This window comes from Labeo rohita, chromosome 18 (genome assembly GCF_022985175.1).
Source record: "Labeo rohita strain BAU-BD-2019 chromosome 18, IGBB_LRoh.1.0, whole genome shotgun sequence".
Lineage (NCBI taxonomy): Eukaryota > Metazoa > Chordata > Actinopteri > Cypriniformes > Cyprinidae > Labeo > Labeo rohita.
The window spans coordinates 18,011,940-18,025,108 of NC_066886.1; the positions used below are offsets into that span (position 1 = coordinate 18,011,940).

Genomic DNA, 13,169 nt, shown 5'->3' on the forward strand with positions numbered 1-13,169 from the left:
CTTGAACAGCAAATCAGCATATTAGAATGATTTCTGAAGGATCATGTGACACTTAAGACTGGAGTAATGATGCTGAAAATTTGGCTTTGATTATAGGAATAAATTTTAAATTGCATATATTCAAATAGAAAACTGTAATTTTAAATAGTAAAAATATTTCAAAATTGAACATTGAAATAAATGCAGGCTTGGACTTCTTTAAAAAAAAAAAAAAAAAAAAAAACATTAAAAATCTTACGGTTCAAAAACTTTCGACTGGTAGAGTAGATTAAAAGTAAATATGAAAACATGCATGCAAATTTATTTGCTTGAAATAAATGATAGATTTATAAGACAATAATGGATATGTAAACACTTTATTAATCATTCCTAAAACACTAATGCCTGAAATATAAATATTTATGGACTGAATACACGGGCCCCCCGCACAGAAGAAAATCTTGTAGCTTTAAAGGCTCCTGCTGAAGCCCCGCCCCTCTGAGTCAGCGGTCACATGACTCATAAAGTTTGATGTCCTGCCCAAACTTTCAGAAGTTGAGAGAAGAAAAAAAAAAAAGTTAGTTAGGTTAGTGAGAGGGCTGTGATTTTCAATGCGCAGTACAGTCATTACCAATGTCTGCGTTAGAGGAGCCGTAAACTTTTGGGAAAGTCTCACGGACAGCGCATTTAAAGAGTTCACATACTTTAGAAGTTTAAACGAAAAAGTTTAGTAGATATGCGCGTTCCCACATTTATTGGGGTGTTCTCGGGAAGCAGAAAAACAGCGCTGCCTACTTTTTTCCCAAGGCTTGGATAACTAATAAAGCGGACGCGCAGAAAACAGCTTTGAGCTGTTTGGATTTACTTTTTCGGCATTTTATGGTTGCAGTCAACTTTCCTGTTCCCAGCATTTCACTCGGATAGAAAGAAGATCTACGTTTTATCTGGAGTCATGGATCCGAGCCAGCACAACCCTCCTGCCGGCCATCAGATCGTCCATGTTCGGGGAGACTCCGAGACCGATCTGGAGGCTCTTTTTAACGCTGTGATGAACCCGAAAAACGCCATCATCCCCCCTTCCGTGCCGATGAGGTTGAGAAAGCTGCCAGACTCATTCTTCAAGCCACCAGAGCCAAAGTCCCACTCCAGACAAGTAAGACCACCCCCTCTGAAACCACAAACTATTTCCACAAACTTTTCCTGCGTCTGACACTGCAACTGGAGCGCGGGGCCACTGCACAGCTTTACGCGACTTTAATGGGGCGTTTAGTGTGTCGTAACACTAGCAAGTGTAGTTTTGTGTTTTTGCACGAACAAAGAAATGCATTAGGGGGAAAATACAATAAATAAATAAATAAGTGCACAAGCGGACGTATGTCCTCATACGACAGCAAGTTTAAAGTAAAAACAGTAATTACATCTCAGTCTTGATTTATAACAAATCTAAATTAAAATAAAAAATAAATAGAATAGTCATAACACAAAAGTCACAATGCCTTAGTAGTCTTAAGACAACTCTTCCACAGAAAAAGTAACTAAAAGTTTGCTCTAATACAAAAGAAAACTGTTGTGACTCTCTTATTCAGCCCTAGCACTAGTTAAAGTTGAAAGAAGGGTACCACTGTGGCTGTACCGTGGTACAGTGATGATAATACATGGTACTTTGGATTTTGATACTTGGTGAGTTCAGATGTCTTGACGGACAGTACAAAGTCATTCACTAGCTCTCACAAGATTTCCAGGTTTAATTTCAGTTGATGATAGGTAAACATTACACTTTATCCAGCTTTTTTGTGCTGTTATATTAAACATTCTGTTACTGTTTTACGGAGAAAGCTCACTCTTGAACTGAATCTATCGTAGTGATTCTGAATCGCGAAACGATTCAAACTATTTGCAAACCCGTTTATACAGTTCATTTAAAAAGAACCGATTCAAAAGAGTGATTCTATTGCGCTTCGCAGAACGCTAGTTGTGATTCTAAACAGCAGAAAGAAAACACTACGAGTGTTTCAGTGTTTTGTTCCTTTACTTTTAATGCTTGATTTTTCGATTAAACGTGCACTTGGACTTATAAAAATGGTGATATAAAGGGTCCGTTTATAAGAGTTTAGTTTATAAACCATACGCGGTTTATAGTCTTTAGCTTCCAGCACTTGTTCCAGCTTAAGATAAAGCTTAATTAAAAAACAGGAAAAAGTTATCAACAAAAGTAATCGAGTTTTCTCAGTTTTGGAATCACATCTTGCGCATGCGCACATGTTGAGTTCTCCTGCAAGCTGCCCCAGGACAGCCTGTTTCCTTCTTAGCTCCTCCTTAAGTCTGCAGCGTAGGCCACATCCGTTTCTTAAGTTTTGTTATTGTAAAAGGAGCTGATAAAACGAATGAAAACAACACTCAGCTGTGATTCAACAGGACAACAGTGCCCTTGTGTAAATTTAATCAGTTGTGTTTTACTTTTCCATGCTTGTTTTTTTTTTTTTTTTTTTTTTTTTTTTAATTCATGTTGGAAATACGTTGTTGTTATTATCCTAGTTCGTATGCACTTTGACTTTCCCTTTATTGACTGGAAAAGAAATGACTCATTTCCCATACTTCATTAACCCTCCAAAGTTCACATAGTTTACAATTATTTGGAAACATTTTATTTAAGTTGCTTAACCATTAAAATGTTTCTTACTCTGGATAAAAACATCGCTGCAGCAAACAAAACTGATTTTTAAAAAGTTATGAACGAGTAATTAAGGTTACAAAGAATTGTTTACGGTAACAAATATTACATGTGGAGGACTTACGGCATCAAGAAAACAGATTTGTTGCATATGAAAGGAAAGAAAACAAAAGGATAAGAATCATTGCTTTAATAATTACATTAATTAATTAATAAGCATTATTCTTGCATTGTAATCCTAGTTTCTATTATCATTTCAGCAGAAGTACAAGAGGAAAACTTTTCAGGTTAAAGAAAAAATTTAGTATACGATTTTCTTTTTAAAAGAAGTATCTTCTGCCAAAACAGTACAATTTTGAAATATCTGTACTATTTAAAATAACTGTTTTCTATTTGATTATATATTTTAAAATGTATTTTATTCCTGTGATTTCAAAGCTGAATTTTTAGCATCATTACTCCAGTCACATGATACTTTTGAAATCATTTTAATATTCTGATTTGCCCTCAAAAAGCATTATTATTATGTTGAAAACAGCCAAGTATAATTTTTTTCAGGTTTTATCAGCATTTATCTGAAAAAGAAACCTTTTGTAACAGTATACATTTCTTAAACGTCACTTTTGATTTATTTAAAGCATCCTTGCTAAATAAAAGTATTAATTTCTATAATTTCTTTCTTTCAAATGTTGATCTTTGAGGTCCAAAAATTCTATTCATCAAAGAATCCTGAAAATGTACTTTACTGTTTTACATATTAATAATAATAAATGTTTCTTGAACAGCAAATCTGCATATTAGAATGATTTCTGAAGGATCATGTGACACTGAAGACTGGAGTAATGATGCTGAAAATTTAGCTTTGATCACAGGAATAAATTACATTTTAAAATATATTCAAATAGAAAGCAGTTATTTTAAACAGTACAAATATTTCACAATATTACTGCTTTTGCTGTATGTTGGATCAAATAAATGCAGGCTCGGTGAGCAGAAGAGACTTCTTTAAAAAATAAATAAACTTACTGTTGAAAAACTTTTGACTGGTAGTGTAAAACCTTCACAATGGGGCATCTTTGAGTTACATACGTTGAGAATCATTGCTGTATATATATGTACGTGTGTGTGCACATGTTCTTTGTGTATATAAATGTGACTTCACGAGTTATGAAGGTTTAGACGTAAGTCTCTTTGCTATATAAGAGACTTATGGCTTGTAGCCTTTTTGCTTTAAATCTAATCCTAATCTAAATGTCTTCTTTATGCTGAGATAATCCTCTATCCCTGTACAGGCCAGCACGGATGCAGGTACTGCTGGTACCCTCACGCCCCAGCACGTCAGGGCACACTCCTCACCCGCCTCCCTGCAGCTGGGTGCAGTTTCTCCTGGCACACTGAGCAGCATGGGTCCAGCAAACCCCCAACCTCAGCACCTCCGCCAGTCTTCTTACGAAATACCTGACGATGTGCCGCTGCCCCCAGGCTGGGAGATGGCCAAGACCCCTTCAGGCCAGAGATACTTCCTAAAGTGAGTTGTTAACGTTGTCATGCTTGATATGACGTGTATGTCAACATGGTTTGGTGCTATTTTATGTCTTTTTAAATGATAAGGCTTTGTTGACCTTCAGATTGGGGTCAAGTTTGCAGTGCTCCACGTCTTTTTAAAGACGGGAGACTTGCCACTCTGTGCCAGTTGAGAATACTATTTCAACAGCCATTTATCACACATTTAAGATTTTTAGGTTCTCACATTGTACACTACAGTCTTCTAGCTTGTGCCATCCTGGATGTTTTAGCTGTTCATAAAATCATAGAATCATGATTCTTCCAGCAGTGTTACAAGACACTCTTTGCACCATTTGTTACTTCTTTTGGGATCTAATAGAGCTTTTGGACCTAAAACGGTGGCGTGTGATGTCAGACTCGCAAGCTGTTAGTTACATTAGGAAAATGAGTTAGTTTTTTATTTAAAATGTGCAGATGAAAGCTCATTTTTAATCAAAACTCCCAAAAAGGACTTTTTTTTTTCCAGCTGGTTTATATATCCTAGTCTTTTCTAGTGTGTTAGCCTGTGTGCCAAGGTTTCCTTCTCTCTCCGTGTGTGTGTGGGTACTTAGTGCTTCTGCGTATTGGGTTTCAGAGGGGAACAAAGGCCCAGTGTAGCAGCGTAGAACGAGTGGAGGACGGGCCGGCCTGGTAAACTCATCTGCCTGGCCGCAGAAGCCTGTCCAGAGAAGTTAAAAGGGCAGATTTAAGGAGTACATTGTGTCTTTTTGATAAGTCCTATTCAAGTTGTCGTTATTTATTTGATAGTTGCTATATTAGGACCAAATACAGCGTTTCTGGGATGTCTGGAACTGTGACCCTCCAACCAATCGCTTCTAGACAAACATGATTAGTCTCCAATTTACTTTGATAAAACGGAGAGCTTTTAAAACCAGATGTTTAGAAGAGGAACATCTGGAGAACATCTGCTTCATTTGGACTAGATCTCCAGAAATTGTGCAAAAGGGGGTTGAGGGACAGGAAGGGGAAAACGCCATTCGTGTAGACAGCTCACAAGACCAAGGCTAATGTTTTGGAAATGTCGCAACTGCTAATGCATCCAGCAATGAGGACGCTTAATCCTTAAGACTCGGCTCTGAATTCAGTCTGGTAGTTCTCGTTCTCCTTAAAAAATGAAGACGTATTTCCTGCTACCTTTTTGAGTGGTCTGTGTGTGGGCAACGTTTGATCTTCATCCTGTCATTGGTGAAATTCACAAATGTGAACCTGGACCACAAAACCAGTCATAAGTAGCACAGGTATATTTGTAGCAATGACCAACAATACACTGTATGGGTCAAAATTACCAATTTTTCTTTTATGCCAAGAATCATAAGGATATTAAGTAAAGATCATGTTCCATGAAGATATTTAGTAAATTTCCTACCGTTAATATATCAGAACTTAATTTTTGATTAGTAATATGCATTGCTAAAAACTTCATTTGGACAACTTTAAAGGCTCAATGTTTTGATTTTTTTTTGCACCCTCAGATTCCATCTTTTTTCAAATAATGTATAAATCTCAATTTAAAAAAACTGACTGGTTTTGTGGTCCATGGTCACAAATAAATGTCTGCTCTTGTCTGTACAACCCCCTCTTTTTTACCTTCTCTTTGTTTGGGGTTTTAGAGAAAGGCAGGCTCATTTTATTCAATGTCTTATTGCTTTGTTTGTAGATAACTTTCCCACAGGAAGCTGACATGGTTGTCAACAATTCCTCATTTTTCTAGTGAGCATATCACTGTCAATCCCTATCAAATTCAAGGAGCTGAAAGAAGAGTCAGATGTCTTTTAGCATCTCGTCTGTTTTTTCTAAGACAGTGTGTCAAGTTAAAAATAGTCCAATTTATAACATGTCTCAAGACCCATGTGTTTTGCTCTATTGCATCTTATGTAAACTCCTAAGAATGTTCCTGAATGAGGGCTGGTGAATCTAAAACATATTTTTGAGTGTTATGAGTATTGTTTCTAAGCCAGTGTGTCAAGTTTAAAATAGCCTGACTTAAAATGCGTCTCGCAGGGGGCATTGGGTTTCTTTGGTTTGTACATCTTATGTAAACTCTCAAGATTTGGATTCAAGCATTATGAGCATTGTTTCCGAGACAGCTTGTCAAGTTAAAAATAGTCCAACTTAAGATGTGTAATTTTGTTCCATTCCTTTGAACATCTTATTCAAACTCTTAAGAATAAGTTTGATTTAGGTCAGATGAATCTTAAAGCATTATAATTATACAGTGCTTCTTTTTAGACCAACTAGTTGAGTTTTGTGGTTCCTTGTTACATTGTCAAAGTTGACAGCTTGATATCTATTGTTATTCTGGTCTGGTATAGATTAAAGGGAAAGTTCATCCAAAAATGAAAATTCTGTCATTGTTTACTCACCCTCTAGTTGTTCCAAACATGTTGAACTCAGAAGAATACAGTTGAGGTCAAAGGTTTACACCCCCCTTTCAGCAAAATCTGCAAAATGTTAATTATTTTACCAAAATAAGAGGGATCATACAAAATGCATGTTATTGTTTATTTGGTACTGACCTGAATAAGATATTTCACATAAAAGATGTTTACATATAGTCCACAAGAGAAAATAATAGCTGAATTTATAAAAAATGACCCGTCCTCTTCTTATGTGAATGATCAACAGCTGTTTTTTTGTTTAGTGATAGTTATTCAGGAGTCCCTTTTTTGTCCTGAACAGTTAAACTGCCTGCTGTTCTTCAGAAAAAACCTTTAGGTCCCACAAATTCTTTGGTCTTTCTAGCATTTTTGTGTATTTGAAGCAATGACTGTATAATTTTGAGATCCATCTTTTCACACTGAGGACAACTGAGGGACTCATATGCAACTATTACAGAAGGTTCAAACGCTCACTGATGCTCCAGAAGGAAAAAACATGCATTAAGAGCCGGGGGGGTGAAAACTTTTGAAGATCAGGGTAAATTTAACTTATTTTGTCTTCTGGGAGACATGTAACTATCTTCTGTAGCCTCTGAAGGGCAGTACTAAATGAAAAAATATGATATTTAGGCAAAAAAATAAGAAAAATGTACATATCTCCATTCGTTTCAAAAGTTTTCACCCCCTGGCTTTTAATGCACAGTTTTTCCTTTTCTGACTATTCAGGACAAACAAGAGACTCATGAACAACTATCACTAAACAAAAAAACAGCCGTGGATCATTCAGGAAAGAACACGGTATTAAGATTCAAGGGGATGTACACTTTTTTAACGGGGTCAACTATTATATTTTTTTTTCTTGTGGACTATATGCAAACATCTTTTATGTGAAATATATTATTCAGGTCAGTACTAAATAAACAATAACATGCATTTTGGTAAAATAATTAACATTTTGCCTTTTGAACTTTTGACCTCAACTGTATATTTTTGAAGAATGTTGGTAATTAAACAGTTGACTGTAGCCATTTTTTTTCAGGTTGGGACATACAGATTCATTTACCAGATGCATAAAATGTTGAATAATTGTGATTCTTTGCAACTTCTGTTGCACATTAAATGTGTAGTTTGAATCTAGAAACACTTTAGGCTTCAGGAAGCTTGTCCTGGAAAACAAACACACTTCTATTTATAATCAGGCCCTCTTCAGATGAGGGGTGGTGAGAGGGCTGTGAGCCAACTTGTTTGAAACTGTAACAAGCTCACATTACTTTCAGGTGACCACTACTGTTCTGCATGTACACAACCCTCACACAAGTCTTCTCCTAAGGCCAGAAATTTCATTAGAGAGCGTATCTGTTACCATTCATTTCGCTTGCAGATAAGCAGATGGCGGTGTGTGAGGTATCCCGCGTTTGGCCACATGTGAGTCACACAGCTAAGGGAAGTCTGACAAGCAGCCTGGTTTCCGTTTCGGCATGAATGAAAGGGCAGTTTGTGAATCCGCTCGGTAGAGATAAAGTGAAAAGAGAGCGAGAGCATGAGCGGGTTGCTTTATTTATCCAGTGACACTCATGTGACCTGGTCAGATATAGACAAACAAACAAGACTCACAGTAAAAGATCTATTGCATTAAAACTAGTTAGATTTTAGCCGTGAATGGTTACACTGTAACCTTTTAGTCCTATATTTAGTTCAGCCTTTGCTCAAGCCTCAGCGGTGTCCCGTGACACTTTGATAGCGGGAAGAAAATGACAGGAAACACAAAGCTATCAGAAGTCGTAATCAACCTGCAACACCCAGTCATTTGAAGACGGTTTCAGTGCCGCCTCAAAAGCCCAGGATTATAGGGAAGTAGTTCTGCAGCGCTTCCAGATGCTAGTTGTGGATCTTCCTGAGAATCCAAAACAGTGATACCGCATTTTCTGGAAAATAAATTGCATGCGACTAAGTTGGGTCAAAATTACATTGGTGAGATGGGAATAAAACAGATAACTGGGTGTACAAGCTGTTATGTTAATGTCTTTTTGCGAACACTGATTGGGTGATTACAGATTTCGTTAAGTTGTAATCTTTCTTTTAACATGGCTTCGGATGTTTATGTATGTTTTTTTTCATGCTGAAACTGGTATTGCCGCTATCTTTGAACGCTACAGCGTTCTGTCACTCCACATTAAACAGCACCAAAATGGCATTTATTGTTTGGATACTGTAATAAAATGGATAGAATATGAAATCTGAGCCTTTGTTTGATATCAAAAATAACAAAGTACAAAGCTTATTACGATTTGTTAGATGGAAGACAATTTATCAACTGAAAACAAGTTTTTTAATTTATTCTTGTGATTTAAGAATTGATTAAAAGCTACAAATTTAGATTTTTTACCCAGCCCTAGTAGTTTAGTTCCCTTTGCTCCACAACAATCCTTTAACGGGACAGCAATGAACAATATAAGTAGGCTATAAAACATAAAAACTCTCATTGCACATTGAGTGCGTAGATTGAATCTAGAATTACTGGAGGTTAAAACAAGTTGTAGCCTCGTCTTTTTTTACATCCTAAGTCTCCATCCCATTTTCTCCGTTGTCTTCCTGCTTTCATTATTAACCCTGTGGAAGACAGAAGTGGGAAAGGTCAACATGATGTGTTGACCTCTCCTCTCTTTCCCTTTTCTCCAACAGTTTACTGTGAGCTTTGATTTATAATAGACACGGACCGAGGGAAAGGGGGGCTCAGGGCGGTTGAGGGTCATCTTGTTTAGTTCTCGCCTGCCTGTTTTTTGGGACCTCAAGAGGAGGGGGGGTTAAGTTCACAGGGCACTAACACTGAGACCAGGGTCATAAACTAATGAAGGATTCTAATTTGGAGAATGTGGCCAAATAGAGGGGCTAATCAGTGTTTCCGTTGTCTTATTAAAGCCAGGACTCGGTGGGGGGATTTAGCCCTAGCTGAGAAGGGCCCTCAGGGATGTGGACCCCAACTATCACAGGGATTAGACCCTGTGATGGGAACCACCGTTACCCCTCCACCCGCTTTAAAACATGCTGCTTTTAATTACTATACAAAGGTGTGTCTCAGAGTTTCTCCTGAAGGCAAAACTTAGTTGCGCATACATGCATTTAGACATGTAGCTGAACATGCCTGATAAGGTAAGTTTGAAAGATTTTTTTCAAGAATCTACCATTTGAGTACGGAGTTAAAGGACGTGACCCGTCGTAAGAGTGTGAGGGGACCAGGTGGTGATGGTAAAAGCGTGGTGTTAAGTGATTTAATGAGCACTGTTTTTTTGGCAACTTACTCTACCACTAGATCGGTGTGGCCTCAAGGTCTGTAAACTAAAAATGGCCCCCTTGTTTCCTTACTGCTGTCTGCTCCCACCATGGGATTTTCTGAGGTGAGCGTGATTGGACGAACTCAAAAAACACAAGGACACTTGATAGCAGGGCTTCCCTTGAATGTATATCATCAGGACTCTTTCATTACTCGTGGTTTGAATTGAGTTAGAGATGCATGATGGTGTTTACATACACCTTGCAGAATGTGCAAAGTGTTAATTATTTTACCAAAATAAGAGGGATCATACAAAATGCATGTTATTCATTTTTATGTTTTGTTTTTTTATTTAGTACTGACCTAAATAAGATATTTTACATAAAATATGCTTACATGTAATCCACAAGACAAAATAATAATTGAATAGTTGAATTTATAAAAATTACCTGTTCAAAAGTTTATATACGCTTGATTCTTAATGTGTTGTTACCTGAATGATCCACAGCTGTTTTTTTTTGTTTTGTTTTTTTTTTTTTTGTGATAGTTGTTCATGAGTCCCTTGTTTGTCCTGAACAGTTAAACTGCCTGCTGTTCTTCACAAAAATACTTCAGGTCCCACAAATTCTTTGGTTTTTCAGCATTTTTGTGTATTTGAACCCTTTTCAAAAATGACTGTATGATTTTGAGATCCATCTTTTCACACTGAGGACAACTGAGGGACTTATATGCAACTATTACAGAAGGCTCAAACACTCACTGATGCTTTAGAAAGAAACATGATGCATTAAGAGTCAGGGGGTGAAAACCTTTGACGGAGAATGGAAATGTGTATATTTTTCTTATTTTGCCTGAATATCATTTTTTTTTTTTCATTTAGTACTGCCCTTTAGAAGCTACAGAAGATACTTGTATGTTACCCAAAAGACAAAATAAGTCAAATTTACCCTGATCTTTCAATTCAAAAGTTTTCACCTCTCAGCTCCTTATGCATTGTGTTTCCTTCTGAAGCATCAGTGAGCATTTGAACAGGTTTCACATTGTTGTAAACAGTGTTAACACTCATTGATTTATTAAAGGAAAACTGGTCATTTTTGGCTGTTTAATATTTTAATAGCACTGATTTAATATTGTTGATCCAGGGGAAACAAAAGGACAGTTTTTTTTAAATGTTAGTTTTACTGTTTTGTGATTACTTGTGATCAAGTCTTTTATTATTATGTTATGAATAAATTAAAAACATTGGTTTGTCTTTGGTTTGTGTCCATAAGGTTCTATATAAAATCTAAACAAAATTTAAAGGGATAATTCACCCAAAAATGATATTTCTGTTATTAATTACTCACCCTCATGTCATTTCAAACCCGTAAGAACTTCGTTCATCTTCTGAAAACAAATTAAGATATTTTTGATGAAATCCGAGAGCTTTCTGACCCTGCATAGACGGCAACGCAACTGACACGTTCAAGGCCCAGAAAGGTTGCAAGGATATCATTAAAAATAGTACATGTGACATCAGTGGTTCAGCCTTAATTTTATAAAGCTACGAGAATATTTTTGTGCGCAAAGAAAACAAAAACAACAACTTCCGTGACGGTCTTCATCGTGTGTTCATGAGAGTAGGCATACCACATTTTAATAGCACCGGTTTAATATTGGTGCTCCAAACAGGAAAGTGTTTTGTTTTTTTGTTTTTTTTTTTTTTTTTTTTTTTTTGTTTTTTGTTTTTTTTTTTCCCTCTGAGGAGACTGAGTGTATTAGGAGCAAGCGACACGCATGCAGGCTTTTGTTTTAGCCATAGCAGTATTGTAGTGCAATGGTGCTGCTCCTGGAAGCGTTACATGTCCAGACACACACTGCCAGCTTAGACAGTCTTTGTTATTGAGTGCTGCAGTCTTCTGGGGTGGCCTGTTTTCATTCGGATTTTCCTCACACACTAAAACGCCATTTTTCTCTGACCAGTTGGGAAAATATTTGCTTTTCTGCCTTTTCCCCCCTTTCTGAAAGGAGACGTAGGCTAAATTCACATCCGAAACGGTTAATCTAGGTTTTACGGGCAAAATCTAGACATGGCAGGATTGTGAGGAGTTTTGTTAATGTGATTTTTAGCTTCATCTCCCGCCACTCCTGTCTGTGTTTAAATACGTTCATCGGGAGGCTCGGTGTGAATCACGCTGTGTTGAATTGCACCCTCGTATGTGTGAGTTTGGAGCAGGCGTGTTGTGTACTGCTTTTGGCCGTCTCTTTGATGGCTAACGGTTTAGCCATCTGGGTCAGGCCTCTCTTCCCAGCTCCATTTGTAGCACATTTGTGTGGAGGACGGGTGAAGGGAGTGAAAGTTTGCTGTTGCAAATGTGATCAGCATCACAGGGAGAGGCTGTCCTCCCCACAAAACCAGGTCACAATCATACTCTTGTTTCATGCATGATCAAGGCGTTTTATAGGACTTTCTTCTAGAGTTGGGCGATGTAATGCTTGTGAATAGTGTGTAATGGTTAAAATGTGTGAATTGGTAGAGATTTTATCAAACCATTAATAAAACAGAAGATGTCAGTGGACAGGACTGCTTAATATGTAGTTTTAGTAACTTTGATGTAAAGTATTTTTTCAAAACAGCCTTTTGATAGTAGGGTGTATTATTATTGTAGCAGTGATTACTGTTACATAATATAATTGTTTGTGTAATATATAGTATTTTGGTTATACATTCCTCACAGGATGAGCCTAAATTGACTTGAGAACTCGTTGTACTTTACGACGTGATCTGCAGACCCATTTAAACCCATTTCCTGGTTCAAGTCATTTGTTAGATTACAGTGGCCTCGTTTTTGTAATGTTTAGTTTCCCAGGTCAGGGTGGATTCATTTCTCAGCTCATCTAGTGTGAAGCATTTACTCTGAGCAAATGTGTGTTTGTCAAGCTTGGGCTTTATTGACCACACACAAACAAGCCCCTTTCCTGTTGAAGTGTCATCTCTGTGTGTGTGTGTGTGTGTGTGTGTGTGTGTGTGTGTGTGTACATATAGAAAGCAGAGTTAGCCAGACCATGTTTACCCAGTCCTGATGTAACACCTTTGCCCCAGACATCAATGCTCCTACTGTCACTGCGGAACAAACTGCCTCAAGAAGAACCCCTGCCTATGTATTCAGGACCAGCGTCTCTTTCAAAACCCTCTTTACATTTACTAAATAGCTCAGCAAGTGTGTTGAATGTGTCACATTCAGCTTTATGCTGTTTTGGTTCTTGGTTTCTCATTAGCAGTTGTTTAATGGTATATGAAGGGCCACCTTGAATGTGAAAAATC

At 37.3% G+C, this 13,169-nt stretch overlaps 1 protein-coding gene across 1 annotated transcript in view; it reads left to right on the forward strand.

The window, feature by feature from the left end:
• Positions 1-542: 542 nt before the first annotated feature.
• The window catches only part of yap1 (Yes1 associated transcriptional regulator), a 41,116-nt gene continuing 28,489 nt past the window's right edge, over positions 543-13,169 (forward strand). Inside the window, 2 exon segments of the mRNA XM_051135043.1 lie at positions 543-1,132; positions 3,943-4,178. Of these exon segments, the coding sequence (XP_050991000.1) occupies positions 932-1,132; positions 3,943-4,178 (437 nt within the window). The 5' untranslated portion in view covers positions 543-931.